The 19351-nt window shown below is 41.5% G+C and overlaps 7 protein-coding genes across 7 annotated transcripts; 2 read left to right on the top strand and 5 right to left on the bottom strand.

Annotated features, from left to right (window-relative positions):
• Positions 1-868: 868 nt before the first annotated feature.
• BCR41DRAFT_350808 (hypothetical protein) lies at positions 869-2307 on the top strand. Its single transcript, XM_022023685.1, has one exon. The coding sequence runs from the start codon at positions 1241-1243 to the stop codon at positions 2264-2266; it is 1026 nt and encodes a 341-aa protein (XP_021882897.1). The 5' UTR covers positions 869-1240; the 3' UTR covers positions 2267-2307.
• Positions 2308-5618: 3311 nt separating this feature from the next.
• On the top strand, positions 5619-6370 carry BCR41DRAFT_394895 (hypothetical protein; the record flags this gene model as incomplete). The annotated part of the gene is made up of 2 exons (XM_022028682.1): positions 5619-5848; positions 6007-6370. The coding sequence occupies 2 exons, from the start codon at positions 5619-5621 to the stop codon at positions 6368-6370; spliced, it is 594 nt and encodes a 197-aa protein (XP_021882896.1).
• Positions 6160-7877, bottom strand: BCR41DRAFT_421013 (putative zinc finger motif, C2HC5-type-domain-containing protein). The gene is made up of 2 exons (XM_022029974.1): positions 7640-7877; positions 6160-7540 (listed from the first exon to the last, which is right to left on the bottom strand). The coding sequence occupies exons 1-2, from the start codon at positions 7779-7781 to the stop codon at positions 6552-6554; spliced, it is 1131 nt and encodes a 376-aa protein (XP_021882895.1). The 5' UTR covers positions 7782-7877; the 3' UTR covers positions 6160-6551.
• A 1112-nt stretch (positions 7878-8989) lies between these two features.
• On the bottom strand, positions 8990-12850 carry BCR41DRAFT_385488 (hypothetical protein). The gene is made up of 9 exons (XM_022027675.1): positions 12739-12850; positions 12573-12615; positions 12399-12461; positions 12205-12288; positions 11976-12090; positions 11745-11851; positions 10293-11628; positions 10088-10200; positions 8990-9981 (listed from the first exon to the last, which is right to left on the bottom strand). The coding sequence occupies exons 1-9, from the start codon at positions 12795-12797 to the stop codon at positions 9136-9138; spliced, it is 2766 nt and encodes a 921-aa protein (XP_021882894.1). The 5' UTR covers positions 12798-12850; the 3' UTR covers positions 8990-9135.
• A 1028-nt stretch (positions 12851-13878) lies between these two features.
• Positions 13879-15843, bottom strand: BCR41DRAFT_350786 (hypothetical protein; the record flags this gene model as incomplete). Its single annotated transcript, XM_022023684.1, has 4 exons — positions 13879-15217; positions 15245-15591; positions 15628-15707; positions 15807-15843. Coding segments are annotated over 4 exons (1803 nt in total), but the record flags the coding sequence as incomplete, so codon positions are not given.
• A 268-nt stretch (positions 15844-16111) lies between these two features.
• On the bottom strand, positions 16112-16969 carry BCR41DRAFT_29232 (hypothetical protein). The gene is made up of 2 exons (XM_022020366.1): positions 16807-16969; positions 16112-16712 (listed from the first exon to the last, which is right to left on the bottom strand). The coding sequence occupies exon 2, from the start codon at positions 16691-16693 to the stop codon at positions 16241-16243; it is 453 nt and encodes a 150-aa protein (XP_021882892.1). The 5' UTR covers positions 16694-16712; positions 16807-16969; the 3' UTR covers positions 16112-16240.
• Positions 16970-18446: 1477 nt separating this feature from the next.
• Positions 18447-19041, bottom strand: BCR41DRAFT_350783 (hypothetical protein). Its single transcript, XM_022023683.1, has one exon. The coding sequence runs from the start codon at positions 18954-18956 to the stop codon at positions 18744-18746; it is 213 nt and encodes a 70-aa protein (XP_021882891.1). The 5' UTR covers positions 18957-19041; the 3' UTR covers positions 18447-18743.
• Between the last annotated feature and the right edge of the window lie 310 nt (positions 19042-19351).

Genomic DNA, 19351 nt, shown 5'->3' with positions numbered 1-19351 from the left:
TGTCTCGGGCACCACACCATGGGGCATAGAGCTGTTAGTATGTCTGTATTATAAATTTTCATGAAACACGTGTACTGTGAAATATGCAACTGATCATATCCTATTGTTGTTGCCGGCTTGGTGTCTTTCCTCCCCATGGATTCAAAGAAGGCTATTTTGGTATCTCGAATTTGGACTCAACCTGTCAGTGAGCATTGGTGCAACGCATATAAGGCACACAGGCTGTTGACGAGCCTACTTCTCACCTTCACCGCTTGACGCAGGTCAGGGTTGTGACGGTCTAGCGAAGAAAACGTAAGGGCATTAACAATACCAGGATCGCATTAGACGGTAGTTGTGGTATTTGCAGATGAGCATCGCCCTAGCTCATGGAATATGAGTCCAACGTTTTCAAGAAGTTTGGGGCTCCTCTTCCAGTTTATGTTTGCGTAGTCTTCATCTGTCAGGTCTTCACCGGCTGCCTTTAAAACACGCCGTGTTAAGGAATCCTTGAGAAAGTTTCAATTCCTGGCTGAGATCTTCTTCATCTACGTCAGACTGCTGGTGTCTCTTCGTCTGGACTGTGTCATAGGCAAGTGGATTCAGAACAAGGTCATTGGCAAAATCGTTCCTTTGAGTTTGAACCGAGTTATACCTTTGTCTTGTGCCTGTAGGGGTACCTTGTCTTGATAGCCATGAAACATGCGATCTCCTTCAATGTCACAAAGAGAGCCTGTATCTAGACCTCTTTTGTTCCCTGTACACATTCAAACACTGCAGCCTTGGAAGGATTGTCGAGAGGATGTCAGTTAGGACGTGTTCAGACAGATACACATACCGAGGGGGGACGTAAGGAAGTCTGTTTTTTTTATTTCTTGTTGATTGTCATGGCGAAGGCTTGATTTGGTAAATGTAGATGATTGGAGAAGAGCTGTAAACAATACTCGAAATCCAAAAAGTTAAAACTTGTCGCATCTTATTGTTTCGAGTTGTTCCAAATTCATCAGCCTTTTGTTTCGTTCTCTTTCATACACCTATAAATACGTCCTGCCTCCTTCTCTTTTCCCTCTCTCTCTCTCTCTCATTTTACAACGACATTGCTTTCGCGCTCTCACCCGTACTCTTACACCCTCATCCCCTCACAGATCATAACTTTTTGCTTTCTTAAAGGTAAACTATCTCTACTCTAACAACTTCAGCTTCAATCTTTAGCCGCTTAAACCAACGTTGCTTGCACTGTTTTACACTATACTTTCTCTAGATGGGTATTAAAGGACTCTATTCATACCTTTCAAGGAGGGACCTGCCACCAAAGGAGATTGATGTACATGAGCTTGCTGCTGAACCCCATTCATCTTTTGAGCTGGGTCTGCTTGGCACTTTCCACAGCGATATACATAATATCATCCTAAGGAGATTCAGCCGGCAGAGTTCTTTCACTGCCTGCGGCCATGCTATGGCTAGTATCATTCGAAAGATCTTTGGTCCTCTTGCCACAGTGACGATACACATTGATGGGCCTCGCTGCGAAGAAAAAACGCGTGCCTATAGGGACCGAGATGCTAAGCGTACAGCAGCGGATGCAAAACTCGATACGCTCATAGCCAACATGGAAACCAAGTCCAATGAAGGCAAATGGGAATCTCGAAGCCATATGATTGCCATTAAAAAGAATCTTCGACAGCTCTTCACATTCAGTCATAACGAGAAGAGGGAGCTCGCGGCGCCATTCGGTCGATACAATAACTTTGTGATTTGCCATTGTAGAAATGAGGCTGATGTGTGTATTGCCGCCAAATGTACACCAACCAGTATCGCTGTGTCTGGGGACTCTGACCTTCTCATCTATCCTTCTATAAAAAGAGTTCTTCGTCCAATCCCTCGTCGCCATCACATGTTTGCACTCTATGAGAAACAAGAGGTCCTGCAAGCCCTTGGGTTTTCAAGGAACAGTCAACTCCTGGTCTATGGCATTATATCCGATAACGATTACACCCCAAATATCCCAACCTTTGGTCTTGCTACAAATGCTGAGATTATCTCCGCGCTCACTGACACTGATGCCGAAAAGTTGACGGTATCATATGTTCGTGAGGTCCATGCCCGTAGCCGTCGAACTCCTGCAGAAGGCCAGTTTGACCATTCAATTAATGTTTTCTTTGGTGGGATCCAAACCCAGGCCTCGCAGCAACCAACCGCTGAAAGATTCCTTCATTACCATGATAGAATGAGGACTGCGATATCTGCTAGGTACCAGAATAAAAATAATCAACCTCAACCCAGGTAAGCTCCTTCAAATGAACATTTTCCAAAGCATATACAAAAAAAAAAAAAAAAAAAAAAAAAAAAAAAGTCATCTAACCCTTGACATTGTTGTTCCTAATTAGATTCTATATCCCTAAACGCGCAAAGCCGAATCGCTATCGGCCTTTTTTCCCTACCCAGAAAAAGGAACTTTCCCCTAAGAAATATGACCTGACCAACTGCAAACAACACGACCGTCCCGTCAGCTCCAGCCGTCAAAGAAAGTCCCCCAAAAAAAGGAAAAGGAAAAAAAAGAGGATGACAAAGAAGAGGAGGTTAAGGAGGAAAAGAAGAAAAAAAAGAAGAACAAAGGGAAGGCCAAGTATATCAGAAAGACTGATAAGACCAGGAAAGTGAAGGAGGCTACTGCCGAGGACCGACGGTTGAAGAGGGCCCACCCCACTGTTGCATTAACTCTGGGCACGTTAAAGACATGTGTAGTTGCCAAGCTGGACTCTACTTCCGATCCCAATCTCAATCCCGAGCAACTTGCTGCAACAATTCAAGGGCTCATTCAATCATTTATTAAAATGTTGAATGAGGCACGGATTTGAGCTTTCTGGGCCTGCGCCTTGTGGATCGATAACCTGCTTACCACTGGGCCATCCAATCCAGCTGATCTCCCACAACTCCTAGATGAAGTTCTTGATAGCAGGGACTTTATTTACGGCCTTGCTGCGTTGTTGTATCACGGAGTGATGAGTCCATTATCTAGGTATAGCAGGGAAGTGAAGAAAAAAGGCGAAGGGAACGTAGCCAAGCCGTCCCAGCTCAAAGCATACGAAAACTTCTATGCAAAGACAGGACTTGGTCCTTTAAACCAGATCTATCCCGATTTGGTGATCAGCAGGTCGTCTCGGATGGTCATGGTCCCTGTTCAAGCAGCGCTAAGGTCTCACTATCGGAATGCGCAGGTAAATATAATATTATAATATTTTGAGGTTATCTTATAATATGTTTATAGAAATGTTCCTAATCATTTCTTCAATATAATGTCTAGTTTGACATAGATATTCCAGGCGATGGAAGAAGTTCCATCCAATTCTTTTTTGAGCAAAATGCAACTGCCAAAAAATATCTGGATTTCCCTACGTCTGCTTTCTTGCCTCGGTCTCTCTGCTTAACGGAAGTCTGTCTCCTGGATATATTATGGTCTAATCCAACAGTTCGAGAGGAAATAGTCCAATTGTTGGAACTAAACATGAGTACCAAGGGGGCTGCGGAGGACAAGATCCTTAACTACAAGGGGATATTGTTGCAGGAGCTGTTTTCCTTGAAAGGATACAAGGACGTTGGACTGCAATCTGATGATGGCCCTAGAAGGAAACTACGGACATCGTTCTTTACAAACGGCCATGCCCTAACACTTCTTGCCTTTGACACATCGAAGCAAAAAAGAGGTAGAGGTTCGCAAGCTGCCCAACCTTCGGATACTCAAAGATCTCAAGCAGTCCAGGCTTCTTCAAGTGCTCAGCAGGGATCCTCGTCTTCAGGCCATGGTGCAGGTGATGGTGGTGATGATGGAGACGACGACGGAAATGAAGATGACGATATCTTGCTGGGTATCAGCGATATTGACTTGCTCGAAGTTGATGAACCATTCTTAGATGGCGAAGAGGGAGAAGAAGCAGCTGAAGAAGGTACATCGAGCACAAATCCACTGTTCCCGGTGAGTCCCAGTCCCCGGCGTGAGATCAACTGGAAGCAGAGATCCCGTCTCCTCGAGAATGTAGAAGTTAAATATGACACCCAGGCAGCATGCCCTCCCCCCGAAAGTACCATTATCATTGGGATCGATCCAGGCGAGAGGTACTCGATGACAATTGCAAAGTTGGATCCAAGGGAACCTAACGAACGTGAGATCCTCCGGATTTCTAGAGCGTACCTTTACAAACCATCCAAGAAGTTTCAGGGCGAGCTAGAGAGGCGAAAGCTTAGAAGAGGAATTACAGAGATTGAAAGCAATATTCCGTCATTCTCAAGGCCTACTTTAACACAGTATTCCGCTTATATGAGCTTGCGCTAAATCAAGCTCCATCAAGTACTGGAGGTAGTTTCTCTGGTAGTGGGGTTGGGGCCAGTAGAGCAGGGACCGGTAGTAGCAGTGGAGTTGAGGCCAGTAGTAGCAGTGGATCTGGGACCAGTGACGACAATAGGGAGACTATATATAGGGCGCTTGTCGATTTCTATAATGACGGGTGGTTTGTTCGGAATAGCTGGGATATTAGAAAAGCACAGAACGGATGCGTTGATTATGTGATCAAGGCAATTCTGAAGCTTGCGGGCGGAAGCAATGGAAGAAGAAGAGATGCCAATACGAATGCGGTGATCTGTATTGGACTAGGATCATTCAAGACAAACCGAGGACAAGTATCGAAGCATGGGATATTGATGAAGAAGCTTGTTGAAAAGGTAAAAAAAAAATCCCTTGATCAATGACATTCAATTTTTGAGTCTCTTTTTTAACGAGTATTAAATCTGGCTCGAACAGGCAAAATCTCTAGACTACCCCATTGTAGGTTGTCATGAATACTACACATCTGCCAAGTGTCCACGGCCTCACTGTGACAGTATATTGGAGAATGTTCCTTTTCGATCCAAGTACTGCCGAAATTGTAAAGCATACTTTGATCGAGATGCTGTTGGTGCTGAGAACATCGCAAGGGTCTGTGAGTCGCAGATAAGAGAGCAAAAACGACCTGCAAAATATATATATGCCGCCGGACGGAGGAACTCAAGGCCAAGCTTCTAGCGGTAGTGGCGGCGGTGGAGGTAGTGGTGGCAGTGGTGGCAGTGGTGGTGGTAGTAGCAGATCCACAAAAAGGAAATTTTCAGATGAAGGAGGAGGAGGAGTAGAGGGATCAAGACCACCGAAAGGGCCTTTGCTGGGTCCAGGAGGAGGGGGAGAGACAAGCCGACAACAACAGTAGGACACAATCTACTACAAACATGACTAGGTCCAGAAAGGCCTTCGTCTTAAAAAAATTGGTTTGATAGTACTTTTTTTTCTTGGTTAATTTATTTATTTATTTATTTATTTCTGTGTTCTAATACATTTCTTCTTTTTACAATAGATGGAATGTTTCGTGTATATCTTATCTTGCATGGGAATGGGGCTGTGCCTTGACCAGCGTGGCTTTTCTCTCTCTTTTTTTTTTTTGTGACTGGCTGAATTCCTCCACAATAACCACAATAACAACCGCAGTTGGATTTTGCCATCTCCTCGTCTACACTAACCTCGATCACCCATTTACTCCATTTTCCTTGGACTACTCCAAACTCAATTCGTCTTTCCTTCTTCTTATTTCCCATTTATATAAAGTATATATTTAACAATGCCAGAGGGTGTCTATGATCCCAAAAAGGTGTCCACCCGGAAGGGTAACAACAAGAAGAGTGCTCAAGCCCATAAGAACGCTTATGCTTTCCATGCCAATAAAGGTTCAAAGATCACCAAGAAGATTGCTGCTATGCCTGTGGGCGGTCTCTGTGAAAAATGCTATGAAGTTATCATGTGGCGAAAGAAGTTTAAGAAATATAAGCCTTTGACAACAATGAAGAAATGGTAAAGGAATTTTTTATTTTTACGTCTACATATCTACATCTCGATAGATCATATCGCAGGAGATGAGGAAAAAGAAGTATACATGGTTAATAAAAGGAATACCTGGAAATTGACGAATTTTTTTTTTTTTTTTTTTTTTTTTTTTTTTGGTTTAATAGTGTCAGTTGCGAACAAAAGGCTATCAAGGACGCATATCATGTCATGTGTAACAAGTGTGCAGGAGAGAAAAATGTTTGCGCAAAGTGCTTAGAATCTCGGGATATTGTTCCTACCAGCATCAAAACAGAGAAAGAGGTAATCCAAGAACAGGTGGAGCTCGAGAGATTATTGAGTGGCATGACAGAGCGTGAGCGGAGGAGTTATCTTCGCAAATTGGAGCATAAAAAGAAAGGAGGCGATGATAATGATATCGATGCTAAAGATACTGAAGAGGGTGATTCTGAAGATGAATCTGGATCAGAGGATGACAGTGATGAGGATGATGACGATGATGACGATGAAGAGAGTGAAGATGAGAAATAGGCTTTATTTTTAAGTTGCCGCACGAGCTGATTATGGATACTCCAATACCAATTTTATAGCATTCATTTACATTCACCTCCAACATCCTAAAAAAAAATGGAGAGCTTGTAAAGCATATGCATTGTACTTTAGTAGCAATCATCACATTTATAAAACAAATAAACAAGTAGAGTACGCTCATCTATCCACAACTGGGCTCTACAACGCTAGCAAGGACTTCCTGTAAGTCAGCTCCAGAACTGGACATAGTCTGGGCATCGTCCATCAATGCTGCATAGCTACCATCATCATACTGGAGTTTGGGCAATCGTGGATTCTCAGCTTTGATCTTGAGAATCTTCTCTTTCGCCTCCTTGGCGTTTTTCATTCTCTTGGGGATAAAGGTTGGACTTTCGCCTAACCGAAGTAATGGGTTCATCGCAAATGCGCCTCCTCTTCCACCATGTCTATCGCCCCCACTTATACTGGATGATTTCGCCTGATCAATTATATTCACTGGCTCGGGGACAGTATCGTCCTCTTCTTTGTCCACATGAGCTCCCGAATTTGCCTCGACAACCACGCGGCGATTGACGACGTCAATGGTCATGACCTTGGCGCGTTGATATCCACTTGCAGCTGCCGTTGCCTTTTCTAGATTTTCTTTTGCCTTCGCCGCTTGCCTTTGTCTTTCCTCTTCTGTTAACCACAAGTTTGGCCGATCGCCTGGGAGCACAAAGTCTGTTGCCTGATCAATAACATGGGATCGACGGGCACTTGTCCGATCGTACTCCAGCAATCTTTCCTTGTGAGCCTCCGCTAATGAAGCCTTCTTGGCTTCTTCCATTTCCTCATCTGATGTCATACCACTGCTGCTATGCATCCCATGATCCAAGTCTACCCATCCTCCTGCGGCTCCTGTGGAAGAAGTGAGGCCGCCTCCAACCTTACTAGCATAGCCTGCTGTGCTGATGACAGCCGCTTTGGCCTTCCGTTTAGAGGTCAGCATGGCTTTTTCTTTGGCAAGAGCTGCTTTTTCCCTTTTGAGCTCAAGAATCATGGCTTGTTGTTGTTCAATTGACACGACGGGACTGCCGCAGTAGGTACAAGGGCCTGGTCCTTCAAGAGCACATATGATTTTGCCGCAGTTTAAGCAATTTGGTGCAAACACGTTCAACTTGTGTTTCGTAGCTGAAAAAAAAAAAAAAAAAAAAAAAAAAAATTACTTTATTGCAATAAAAAAGAATCTTGATGATTTACATGAAAATGCAATCTCTTGTTTTATCTTACCTAAACAATAGCATGGCTTGCGTTCTTTGTTTGCATTAGCAGACTCTGTAGCGAGATCGATGGCGCGAATAGCCTTTTCAAGCTCTGTGAGAGGTTCTGCTGCGACCTTCTTGGCGAGTTTGCGAGCACGGTTGTTGGACATGATGAGATAAAGTTCCTTAATATATACTCCTATTACGATTGTTTATGAACTTTGTATATCGAGTAAAAGGGGGAATGATAAAGGGTTGGAAAGTCTCTTAGCAAAAAAAAAAAAAAAAAAAAAAAAAGGATTCGAATGCAAGTGCTTTTTTTGCTCCACATTCTCCAGTCAAGTCCAGTGGCTTTGTGGCGCAGTTTAATTAACGGCCCGATCAGTCTCGCTCACACATCAAGACCACAACGTCCCCTTCCATTAATGCTGACAACCTGCTTTTACCCTAATTTAATGGGGCTGTTGAAGCGCAGAGCGACCTCTGAGACCATTCTCGTTGATAAACACAAAAGAAAAACGCTTTTTTTTTTTTATTTTTCTTCTTTTAATACAATGTGAAATAATGTAATTCTGTTTTCTTTTCTACGAGGCAAGAGCTGAAGAATTCCAAGGAATGTGCAATGAGAATGCAGAATGGAATGAGAATGTTTTAAATTTGTGACTTCATGATCACTTTTTTAAGTGCCTTACTATTCAATTTGATAATAACGGTATTGAAGCGCCGGCCTTTGATGAGTGTTCAGATTTTAGCATTTCAGGACAACCATGGTACATGACTGGTACCGATGGAGTCTGATACTAAATTTGGAGAAATTTATCGCTGCAGATTTCGAACTCCAGGTATATTCCATGAAGAACAAATATGCGCTGATACTGGTACAGAAATTGACACTCGCAAATAAAAAATTGATCCACACAAATCCCATGTAAAGTGTTACTAAAATCGTTTTCCATGATACTAAAATTTGCCTCGTACAACAGTCTGCAGAAATTGCATGTAAAAGAAAGCTTGTCCTCTCTGTAATGCTAGCCTGAGCGCAGCATGCGGATTATACTCTTGACATACTTGACATAATGATGCTAATTCTTGTATACCTCGGCTGAAGCACTTTTAGTATTACGATGTTGTTCTCATCCCAGCATTGCAAAGATGCGCAATAAAATATTCAGCTTTATTTTAAGTAGGATTTGTATGGCCCAAAATGTTAGTATCATGAAAAACGATTTTAGTATTACTTTATGCAGGATTTGTGCGAGCCAGTTTTAGTGTAAGAATCAGCGCCCACCTAGTTACACATAAATAGGGTAGAAGAAATGAGATCGACTTCATATTTTATGTGAGGTTTCATGAAGAAACCCAAGTGACAGTTTTAAACCCCTTCTAGTCAATATATGCGGAAATAGTTTGCATGATTGAGCTCTACCCCAATGTATCTTTATGTGGGGCACGGTTTCAACAAAAAATCCTATATATACTTCCCCGACACTATACGTGAAGTAAAAAAAAATTAACAGATGATCTCTATCGACCTTGCTGTACTTGATCAAGGCTCTTCATAAAGTTGGTCATGGTCTCCACTTGTGCTCGGTTATCTTCTTTTGCAGAGGCCAGCTCCTCTTGAAGATGCTGATTCTTGGCCTTAAGTTGCTCTACTTCATTCTTGACCGTCTCTCGTTCTTGTACAGTCTCCATTAGCAATTCCTTCAGCAACTCGAACTCCCTATGCAATCTTACATATCGCCCGTCGGAGAGCTGAAGTTGCTCTATGATATTCTGAATCTTGGTCTCGTAATGTTTTTTGATCAGATACTCCCGGTTCATCTGGGATTGACTGATGTTGATATTAGCTGCCGCCGCTGCTGTAGATGGGATCACAGCATCAGTCGCAGTACCTTCGTCACCAATCATTGAGTTCCGCGATGACTTATTATCCATTAATTTACCAGTTTTGACGGTGGTAAATGTGCTGTCTTTACTATCTTTAGTTTTTTCAGTGTCGTTGGCTTCCTCTATTACTGAGGTGGCTTCCGTTCCTACGGCTACAGATGACTTCTGGATAACATCAACTTGCGTGCTCTCATCCACATGCTCTATAGCCTCTGATTGGACTGCTTTATCCAAAGCATCAGCCTTCTCAACTTGTGTAGATTCATCCTTGGCATCCACGACAATTTTTTTGAGATCTACTCCAGCTGTCCCTGTTGGTACAGGAGTGGAAGCTCGTTGCGGTGTCTGGCTCCCCCCTTCTTTTGTATCTAGGATGTTCTTCTGTTGCCGTACCCTCATTTGCGGCTGATCCTCAGATGCATGAGCCTCTTCTCTTCCTGCAGTTGACCCATTCACGCCATGGTGTTTTTGTTTCTTACTCTAATATATTTGGCCAATATAAAAAAGTTTGTAAAGAATTAACGTATAAATGAAAAAATTAAAATTAAAATAAAACTTAGCAAGATATTTGGTATAAAACTATTACCAGCTTGCTCTTCAGATCCTCAATCTCTTCCTGCAACTGCTTTGCCAAATCAACATGGAACTCTAATGAGCTCGATAAGGAAATCTTCTCATCCTTGATAGATTCCAATGCAGCTATAGACAAAGAACATGTGATTAGGGTCCTTTTTCTGTTATGCCAGATATATAAAAATAAAAAATAAAAGTTGATTCAATGATTTTTTTACCTTTTGCAGCATTTAGCTCTTCCTGTGTACTCACATTAGACTGTTGGGATTGCTCGATTTGCTTCTGAAGACTGTCGATCTCTATTCTTAACGAATCTTCCAATGCTTTTCGCATCTGATTCTCCTCTCTGTGGGTCTGCTCTTCTGATTCTGCCTTCGTCTTCAATGTATCCTTTTTTTCTATATCCTTAGTATCCTGTACAACTTTGTCCTTTTGTCCATCACTTTCGTCATGCTTTCCATCAATTTGCGAAGAACCTGTTTTTGATTCGGTTTCCGCAACTGCAGCGGCAGCAGCAGCAGCAGCAGCAGCTTTTCCTTTTTTCTTTTTTGCCTTCTTAGACAATGGAGGCTTTTCCTTCTCTGCAGCATCATCTTCCGGTATATGGCTCTCCTCATGTTCTGGTTTCGGTTTACTTTCCTCCCCTGCCTCTTGTTCCTGCTCTTTTTTCTTTTTTCCCTCTTTTTCAAGCATATTATTATCACTCTCCGATACTGTCGCTACTGGTTTTTCAGTATTATTTGACCTTGTCCCCTGCTCGTTCTTAAGAACCATTTGGGTCCCCTCTAATGCCCTCTTGGTATCTGATAACTCTGTTTCCAGCGTCCTCTTAAGTTGCTCAAGCTCCTCAATTCTCGCTTCTGCACCTGCCAAACTTGACTTCAAATTTGCAAGATCAGCTGAAAAACTAGCTTTGGTACGAGACTCATCCTCCTTAGCAGATTGCTCTGCAATCCTCAAATCTTCATACTGCTCTCGTATTTTCTTCTGTTCCTGATAAGCATTCTCCAGCTCAGACTGCAATTGCTCGATCTTGGCAACATGTCCTTTTTCACGATTCGCTGCCTCTGAACGAGTTATTTCTAGATCTCTTTTCAAATGCTGTGCCTGTTCCTGTACAGATCGTACATTTTGTTGCTCTTGTGCTAATGCCCTCCTAAGGCCTTCCTCCGCTTGCTTCAGTGCTGTATACTGACTTGAGAGTTGAGCATGAGCCTTCTCAATCTGAATTTTGTCCCGCTCTAAATTACTATACGATTCTTGGAGTTGTGAGAGTTCAGATGAAATCCATTTATGAGTTTCGAGCTCGTCTCGAAGTTTGGTGTGTTCTAGTTTTAATGATTCATATTCAAGTTCCACCTTGGAGAGTCGCTCGATCTCGTTTTCAAGTCGTTGAACGTTGCCTCTTAAAGATTGGTTTGCACGTTGCTCATCCTGAAGTTGGCCCGCAAGAGCATCACGAATTATGCCAAGTTCCTTCTCTGTCTCTTCCTTCTCTTTACGAATTAAATTGATTGTGTCTTCGTTGGCGACTCCTGCGCGCTCCACGTCAAGCTTTTTTTTTTTTTTTAAAAAAAAAAAAAAAAAAAAAAAAAAAAAAAAAGAAAAAGTTAAATACATGCTTTGTTGTTCTTTAAGATTATCCATCTACTGGACGTTGGATCAATTACCTGCAACTCTTGATTTTGTTTCTCTAGCTCCTGGATCTTGCCCTTGAGCTCTGTGACATGTCTAGGGTATAATGCATTAATATCATACAGCTGTTGATGTAGTTTCTCTATCAAAAAGTTATTTGAAAATAAATAAATAAAAACAAAGAGCTTGATATATGAGAGTCCGTTAAAGATATAGAGGTTTGTAGGATAACCTGATTTAAGCATAGCAACAGAGCATTGATGTACCATTTTCTTCAATCTTGGCCTCTAAATCGATCGTTAAGGCCTCCAGAGTTACTTGTGACTTTTCCAGCTCCTTCTTGATATTACCACCGCCCATCAACCATGATCCTCCTGATTTCTATCCGAAACAGTAGGCAAGGAAAGATTCGAATAACATTGCTTCTTTAATCCTTTATCGTAAAAATGACCGTCAGTTGACTCTAAAAAAAAAAAAAAAAAAAAAAAAACATACAGCTGAGGCTTGGCTCTGTAGACTTTCAATTCGTCTGGTTAGACGTTGGTTATGATAGGTGAGTAAATCCAGATCTTGAAGTGACTATAAAAAGAAAGAGAAAAGAAGGCTATATTGTATTAAAAACTTGTATTTACATGGGAAAGCATAAATGGTTCTCTTCATCTTCAAATAGAATGCTACTCGCATCTTACCTTCCTAACTTCTTGCTCCTTTTCTTTGAGTGAATTTTGAATGGCTGCATTCTTTGTTTGCTCCTTTTTTTTTTTTTTTTTTTTTATGGAAGTTGAGATATGATGTTGAGTACATTGATTTTGATGAAGTCCCGGTACCAGGACATAAAGCACCAAATAAAAAAAAAAAAGTACCTCTAAAACCGCTTTCTTTAAAACAGCATGCTGTGCTTTAATGCTGAATATAGAATTGGTAATTATTGATAACGAATAAAAAATATAATTAGCAAATATACCACAGCTAATAAGGTTATTGGAAAGGTCATCGTATGTCCTCGATTGTTTTCTTAAAGTTAGCTACCGAATGAATTCCTGGTGAAGCTTGCGATACTTCTCTGCAAGTTCTTCCGAGTCGTTCATGGCTCTGTCTCACGCTTTTGTCTTCTGAATGCAATTACAATGCGAAGTGAATGTCAAAAAGCGGTGGGAGCTATCCAGGAAATCTCAAATGAATTGCAATAAATGCGATAGAAACCCTAAACGTCATATTTCCGATCGCGTGTTGAGGGCGTACTGTAAATTTTTATGGGTTTGATTGTCTTTGATCTTATTTGTCTCTTTTTGGACCACATGAAAGACAAAATAGTCGTGTTCAAAACCACTCTTTCCCGCCACAATTGATTTTTTTTCTTTTTTTTCTTTTTTTTTTTTTTTTTTTTATTTTTTTTTTTTCGAATAAAAAAAAAAGCTGTTCGGACTCCATATGATACTGTATAAACACCTGAACACTACCACATGTCATTGACTACTCTACGTCCCTTAAACAATATTCCTAGCATACATCTGAACTTTTGCAAGGGATGTGCTAATGCTTCGACAAACATGTAACATTTAATGGCTGCATCACAGCCCTTGGATTGTGGAAGCGCTGAAAGTATGCGGAAAACGGGAACCATTTGTGTTTTTACTAGCAACAAGCGTGGTTTCAAAAAAGTGTGCCTCCAAGGAACAAATCCTATATCCTTCATTGCTCAAAAGAGACAATCTTGTCTTTTCTGCACCCCAAAAGCTCGCCACAATCCTATTGAAGCGTTCAGAGGCATTATTTGCCTCATAGTTTGAGGATTAGCAGACTTTCAGTCGTTTTATTGTTTTGAACAACACAGTAAATCTTGTCCATTCGAAGTTAGTCCCTTCGGATGGCAGCTATTCAGGGGATGCTAATCAATTCCGCTAAATTATGGTGAAATCAAAGCAGATTTGGAAAACCAACAAGCATCGAACAGTCGCCTTAACAAGCGAGTGACCTCTCTGTGGCGCGCACGGAGCATGGAGGGCGACTTTTCAAATTCTTTTATAGAGATGAAATCCAAAGTCGCCCCCAGTTAAATATTTTAGCCGTGATACATCTCAAAAATAAAGAACCGTGTTATTAAATTTCTATGACAAGCCTTTTTATAGGATTAAGAACTATATTATTACTGTAACTGTGACGAAAATTCTAAGATGGTTTCTCTTTGAGCTCGTTGAAGCTGACATGAAGAAGATCTTTGTACTTGCTGATTAATCCAGTGTGGTTTGGTGCACCAGGGGAACCACGCATGTAAACTATTTTAAATCCAGTTACTGGCTCTCCATCCTTTTTGACAACAAAATGTCCATCGTCAATTAAGGCGGAATGATTACCTCCAAATACTTCGTCCAAATATCTTTCAATCTGATTTTTGCCGTCGGGATCTCTCTTATCAAAAGCGTTCTGGATCTGCTTAGTTTGTGTCTTCTCGTGTTCGCAGAAATCACTTATGGACACCTGGATAAACATTGCGTCGAGTATGAAATCAAAGCGAGAATAACTCGAATGACAATGGCTCAGTACATGTCCATAGCCACGTCCAAGAGAAGTCATGTTTTGATGGATTGTCCCATGATCCTTAAAGTTCATTATAATCTCCGTTGGATTCTCGCCGACAAGGTTTGTTGCTCTGAGAACGATTGGCTTGGTTAAAGTCAAAAACTGGACCAACAGTGTCAACTTGAAATCATCACCTACCTCTCCAAGACTAACTTGCCTCAGAATATGCTCATGATGAGGTATGTTTGTAAACGCCTGAAAGAGTGCTTTCTGCGCTGGGAGGCACAAGACATAGTTTATGGCTCCGCGGTTCTTGTTGAGACGATAGATAAGCTCTAGGTCACGGAAATCCCATTCAAAATCACCACTCTGCGAGTTGTTGCCAAGGAAGACTGTTGCAAGGCTTTTAGCGAACATCTTCTTCGAGACCTCGCTGAGAGCTTTGTAGTAATTCCAAACTACATGGCGAAGCTTGTTTGTTCTCCAAGCTACATACTCATCAATGCTATCTCTTGTGAGTGGTGTTTCCTCCTCAATTGACCGGATGAGAGACATAAACTCTCGTGGCACACGGTTTGTAATCCTCATTATATCCTGGACAATATCGGGTTGGTTCAGGTGGACCTCCAACCATTTTGAAAACACTGTCTCGGATAGTGGGCCAACAAAGTACAATAAGGTAACTCGAGCGCTGTCTTCCATAATCTGCAATTCATATTCGGCATGGGCTGTTCCTGTAAATATCACTCTAGATCCTTTGGATTTAGCTTCCCATCGAGTGAGGTCCTTTAGATGGTGCAAGAACAGGTATCTATCCGGCACGTACGGTTTTTCTTGGAATAACTTTCCATGTTCGTCGATAATGAACAGTGTTTTGCGCTCCTTCTGTTTGAATAGGTCGAATACTGCGCGAGCAGCCACAATTGAGCAATCTATAACTTCAGAAAAGTCGAGGAGACTTTCCAGATCAGATGCCGTCAAGATATCCCTGTTGAAAGCGAAGAAGCGCCTTAACAGTGCCTTTGCCGATTTTTCCTCCGTACCTTGATCTAATATCGCGGCATCTGGTATATAAAGGGTAAGCCACCCTTCCGCATATCCTTTTGCAGCAAGGAAATAGGATAGATATGACTTGCCAACCCCCATAGGGCCAGAAAGGACTCGCCGAAATGAAAACCTTTGTTCAGCACTAATCTCCTTCCACAATTCCAGCATCTGATCCGTAATCATAAATTCCGAATTGTATTCCTTAAATTCTTTCGGTGTGAGGCCCAAGGATGGAATGTCAACTTGATCACCAGGCTGATTATCGCTTTTCAGATGATTAAACTTATTACGTGGATCGGGTGGGCGTTTAGGATTCTCCAGCATTGCGATCCAAAGGGGTGGTAACGTGACCATTTTGCCATCAGAAGCCCTGTATTCTCTCCACCCTTTCTCAATGCGCATCTTCTTTGAAGGTGGAATATACTGTGGATCTAATTATGATCATCGTACACATAGACAGTTGGTTAGTACCATAACATATAGTCAGTCACCAAGTCAATCTATTTATACAGCAAAAAACAAATTATTACCTTCATCAATTTTTCTCTTGAGAATCTGTTCCGATGACTCTAGAAAGATAAGAGAGCGCGGCAATGGCAGAAATGTTAGTATTTTGATCAGATCAAAGAATATATTGCTGTCAATGAGATATAAACGCCAGCTAATGGTGTGCGAAACGCGAAACAGATTCAATCAGAAAAACTAACAAATGCATCAATGTAAACAGGTCAAATAAAAATAAAAATAAAAATGAAAACTGTGTTCTCAGACAACAGTGAGAGTCAGAGCATGCGCATGGACCATGGGGGCGACTTTTCAAATTCTTTTATAGAGATGAAATCCAAAGTCGCCCCCAGTTAAATAGTGTTGCCGAGATTCATCTCAACAACATAAAAAAGGGAGAGATACACGTGACCGTGATGAGATAGCTTCATCAATTGAAATATCATCAGTCCATCAAGAGCTAATACATACCTCGCTGCGGTGGCTTGACAAAAACATGGATCGTTTTCCTTGGAAGTTCAGAAGTAAATATCTCCCAAAGCTCCATTGACGCGGATACGAGAGTCTCTTTCGACACAATTTCTGACTCAACAACAGTCTTGTCTTCGTCAGGAATGGAGACTTTGTAGAGAGTTAGCTTATCTGCGGCAACATGATCAAGTTCTGGCTTCTTCGCTACCTTGATGGCTTGCTTGAGTTCACCGACCGATTTATCGCAGAAAATCTCTACTGGGAACGACGTTGCTTCTCCCTCAACAACGCAGTTCAGCTGCAGCAGCAGTGGGATGGCGCGCTTTTTTCGTTGTGGGTGTTGGTTTTCTCTTTTTCGTTTATTGAGTGTGGAGGCATCCTCAGGCTTATTTGCAGCCATGTTTTTTTGTGCTTGGCTCTCTGTGGAATCATTTGCAGCCATGTTTTTTTGTGTTGAGCTCCTTGTGGTGGCCATTGAAAATTAAGATGAGTGGGACTGAGTGTGGTTGAAATGCAGGGAGAATGATGGCTAAATAGGCAAAAGTATATTCTTACTCTTTCACCCGTGGTCACGGTATGGAAACAATAATGAAAAATGTGTAAGGCAAAAAAAAAAGAAGGAAAGGAAAAGAAAGGCAATAAATGAAGGCTTGGAATGAATAAAAGAGGTAAGTGGTGAAATATGAAAAAGGTGGCGAAAATGAAGTGGAGCAAAGGAAAGAAAGGAGCAACTGATAAATTTGTTCCTTTATTTCAAGGTTAGGCTTTGCGTGAGAAAATATTTTTTTCAAATCAGCCACGTGCCATTTTCTGGGTCATTGTGACGTGACAATCTTTAGTGCGCAAAGAACTCATTTCTCAGTCTCGTCACCAGCCTGAGGTCTCTTTGAAAAAGTTTCTAAGTCAAACACACCGCTAGGAAAGGCTCTTTTTTTTTCTTAGTCATTTACACCATAGGGAATAGCTTTTTTTTATTTCTTTTAATTTTTCTATATTTTTTTAAAGGTGAGAATGATGAGAGGTAAATTTCGTAGTGATAATCGGATGAATAAATGAGATTGTGAAGAAAAACAGTAGCATGCTTCACACGTAGGCCATTTTCCTCTGATCTGTAGGACTTTGCTTGAAAAAAAAGGATTTTAAAAAAAAAAAAAAAAAAGCTGTCCCCTGTGGTGAAAATGACAGAAAAAAAAGAGCGGTGTGTTTGACTTAGAAACTTTTTCAATTTTAAAAAAGAGACCTCCAGCCAAAATGTCAAGTTTGGTCCCAGCCTGAGAGAGAAGTGTCTGCAAGAGCAAGCCAGATTTGCCTTTCAGTACGTGCATGTGCACATGAACTTCGTCACCAGAGGTCGAAGCCACTTGCAGCGAATGAACGTGCTGCAAGGCAAATTGTCCGCTCTTAGTGACGAGCCTATCGTCAAATGGCAATTCATTTGAGAGAGGATTCCTATTCCGCCACTCATAGAAACAACTTGCCACTTGCTTGAGAAAATTCTGATGATGCAGCTGCGGCAATCCGCTTGGTGTGCTCACTTCTCCTTGCTCAGGTTTATTGAATAGCGATATTTTAATTTATCTATTAGTGCTATATTACAAAATTGTGTCTGTGCCATTGTCATAAACAATGGCGAGTAAAAAGAAGTAAAAGAAGCGATCGCTACTTTTTCCTTGGTCCCTTATCCCTGCTTGGCCTATTGGACTTGTCGTCCTCCGCTTGAGTCGACTCACTTTTTCTTTTATTTGATCCGCTGGGTTTGCGCAGTTCTTCCCTATTTTCATCTGCAAATACCACAACTACCGTCTAATGCGATCCTGGTATTGTTAATGCCCTTACGTTTTCTTCGCTAGACCGTCACAACCCTGACCTGCGTCAAGCGGTGAAGGTGAGAAGTAGGCTCGTCAACAGCCTGTGTGCCTTATATGCGTTGCACCAATGCTCACTGACAGGTTGAGTCCAAATTCGAGATACCAAAATAGCCTTCTTTGAATCCATGGGGAGGAAAGACACCAAGCCGGCAACAACAATAGGATATGATCAGTTGCATATTTCACAGTACACGTGTTTCATGAAAATTTATAATACAGACATACTAACAGCTCTATGCCCCATGGTGTGGTGCCCGAGACAACCTTGCAGTTTTATTTTGATACAAATTTGGATAAATGCCCCATGGATGTGATGTGTGAATCCACATCCTATTCTCACTTCTGCTCCCTGGTTACTATTTGTCTGTCTAAAATTTTTCATGAGCTACTACAAACATGACTAGGTCGGGAAAGGCCTTCGTCTTGAAGAAGTTGTAAGTATTCGCTTGACAGTGCTTTCTTGACTAATCTCTTTATTTCTATGCTTGGTCTAGATTGTGTTTTTTTTATGGGGAGGACTATTTAGACAACATATAGACCCCACATATCTTAATCCTAATAAATTGGCTTGGTGGCATTGTTGTAAAAAATATCTTTGCTTAAGGGATAGAAAGATAGACACAATCAGGAAAAGGCAGGACAAAGAGTGTCAACAAGATTGACAAGAGAAAATAGAGTCAAATAACCTTGACTACAAACAGCGCCATAGAATGTCAAAAGAAAAGATGGGAGCTTTATAGGTGAGCTCACAAACTGAGTTACCGGAAGACAAATGCTTGTTGTGAAAAGGGGAAAAAGATAAATGGCAAGATGAACTGCGGGTGAAGAATAAGACATGTGGGGAAAACTGAAGACTTTATTAAGAAGGAAGTTTCTTTGGCTTTTATACTCGGTAGTTTCTAGGTGAGGCGGACCCGCCTATGACTACAGAGGCTTTGCGCAAAGATTCCTTTAAGCTGGTTCGACAGATTAGTGGATACAAAATAAACTGAAATTAATTTTAATGACCAGTCACACCACTTGCAATAACAAGCGAGTCAATTGGCTGCCAATACATTTAAGAGTATTCAAAAAATATAAGGGATCGCGACCAAATGGAACGGGCTATACTTTCTGGAGATAGCCTCGGTCTCTTGTGGCCAAGGATAATGAGTGGAAAATGTAGGATTACTAGATACATCCAAGGCAGTCAATTACTATAATTGTTGGGTGACTGGCCTTTTCCGGTAATT

This window comes from Lobosporangium transversale (assembly GCF_002105155.1).
Source record: "Lobosporangium transversale strain NRRL 3116 chromosome Unknown BCR41scaffold_12, whole genome shotgun sequence".
NCBI classification, from domain to species: Eukaryota; Fungi; Mortierellomycota; class Mortierellomycetes; order Mortierellales; family Mortierellaceae; genus Lobosporangium; species Lobosporangium transversale.
This window is presented reverse-complemented; position numbering and strand designations above follow the sequence as displayed.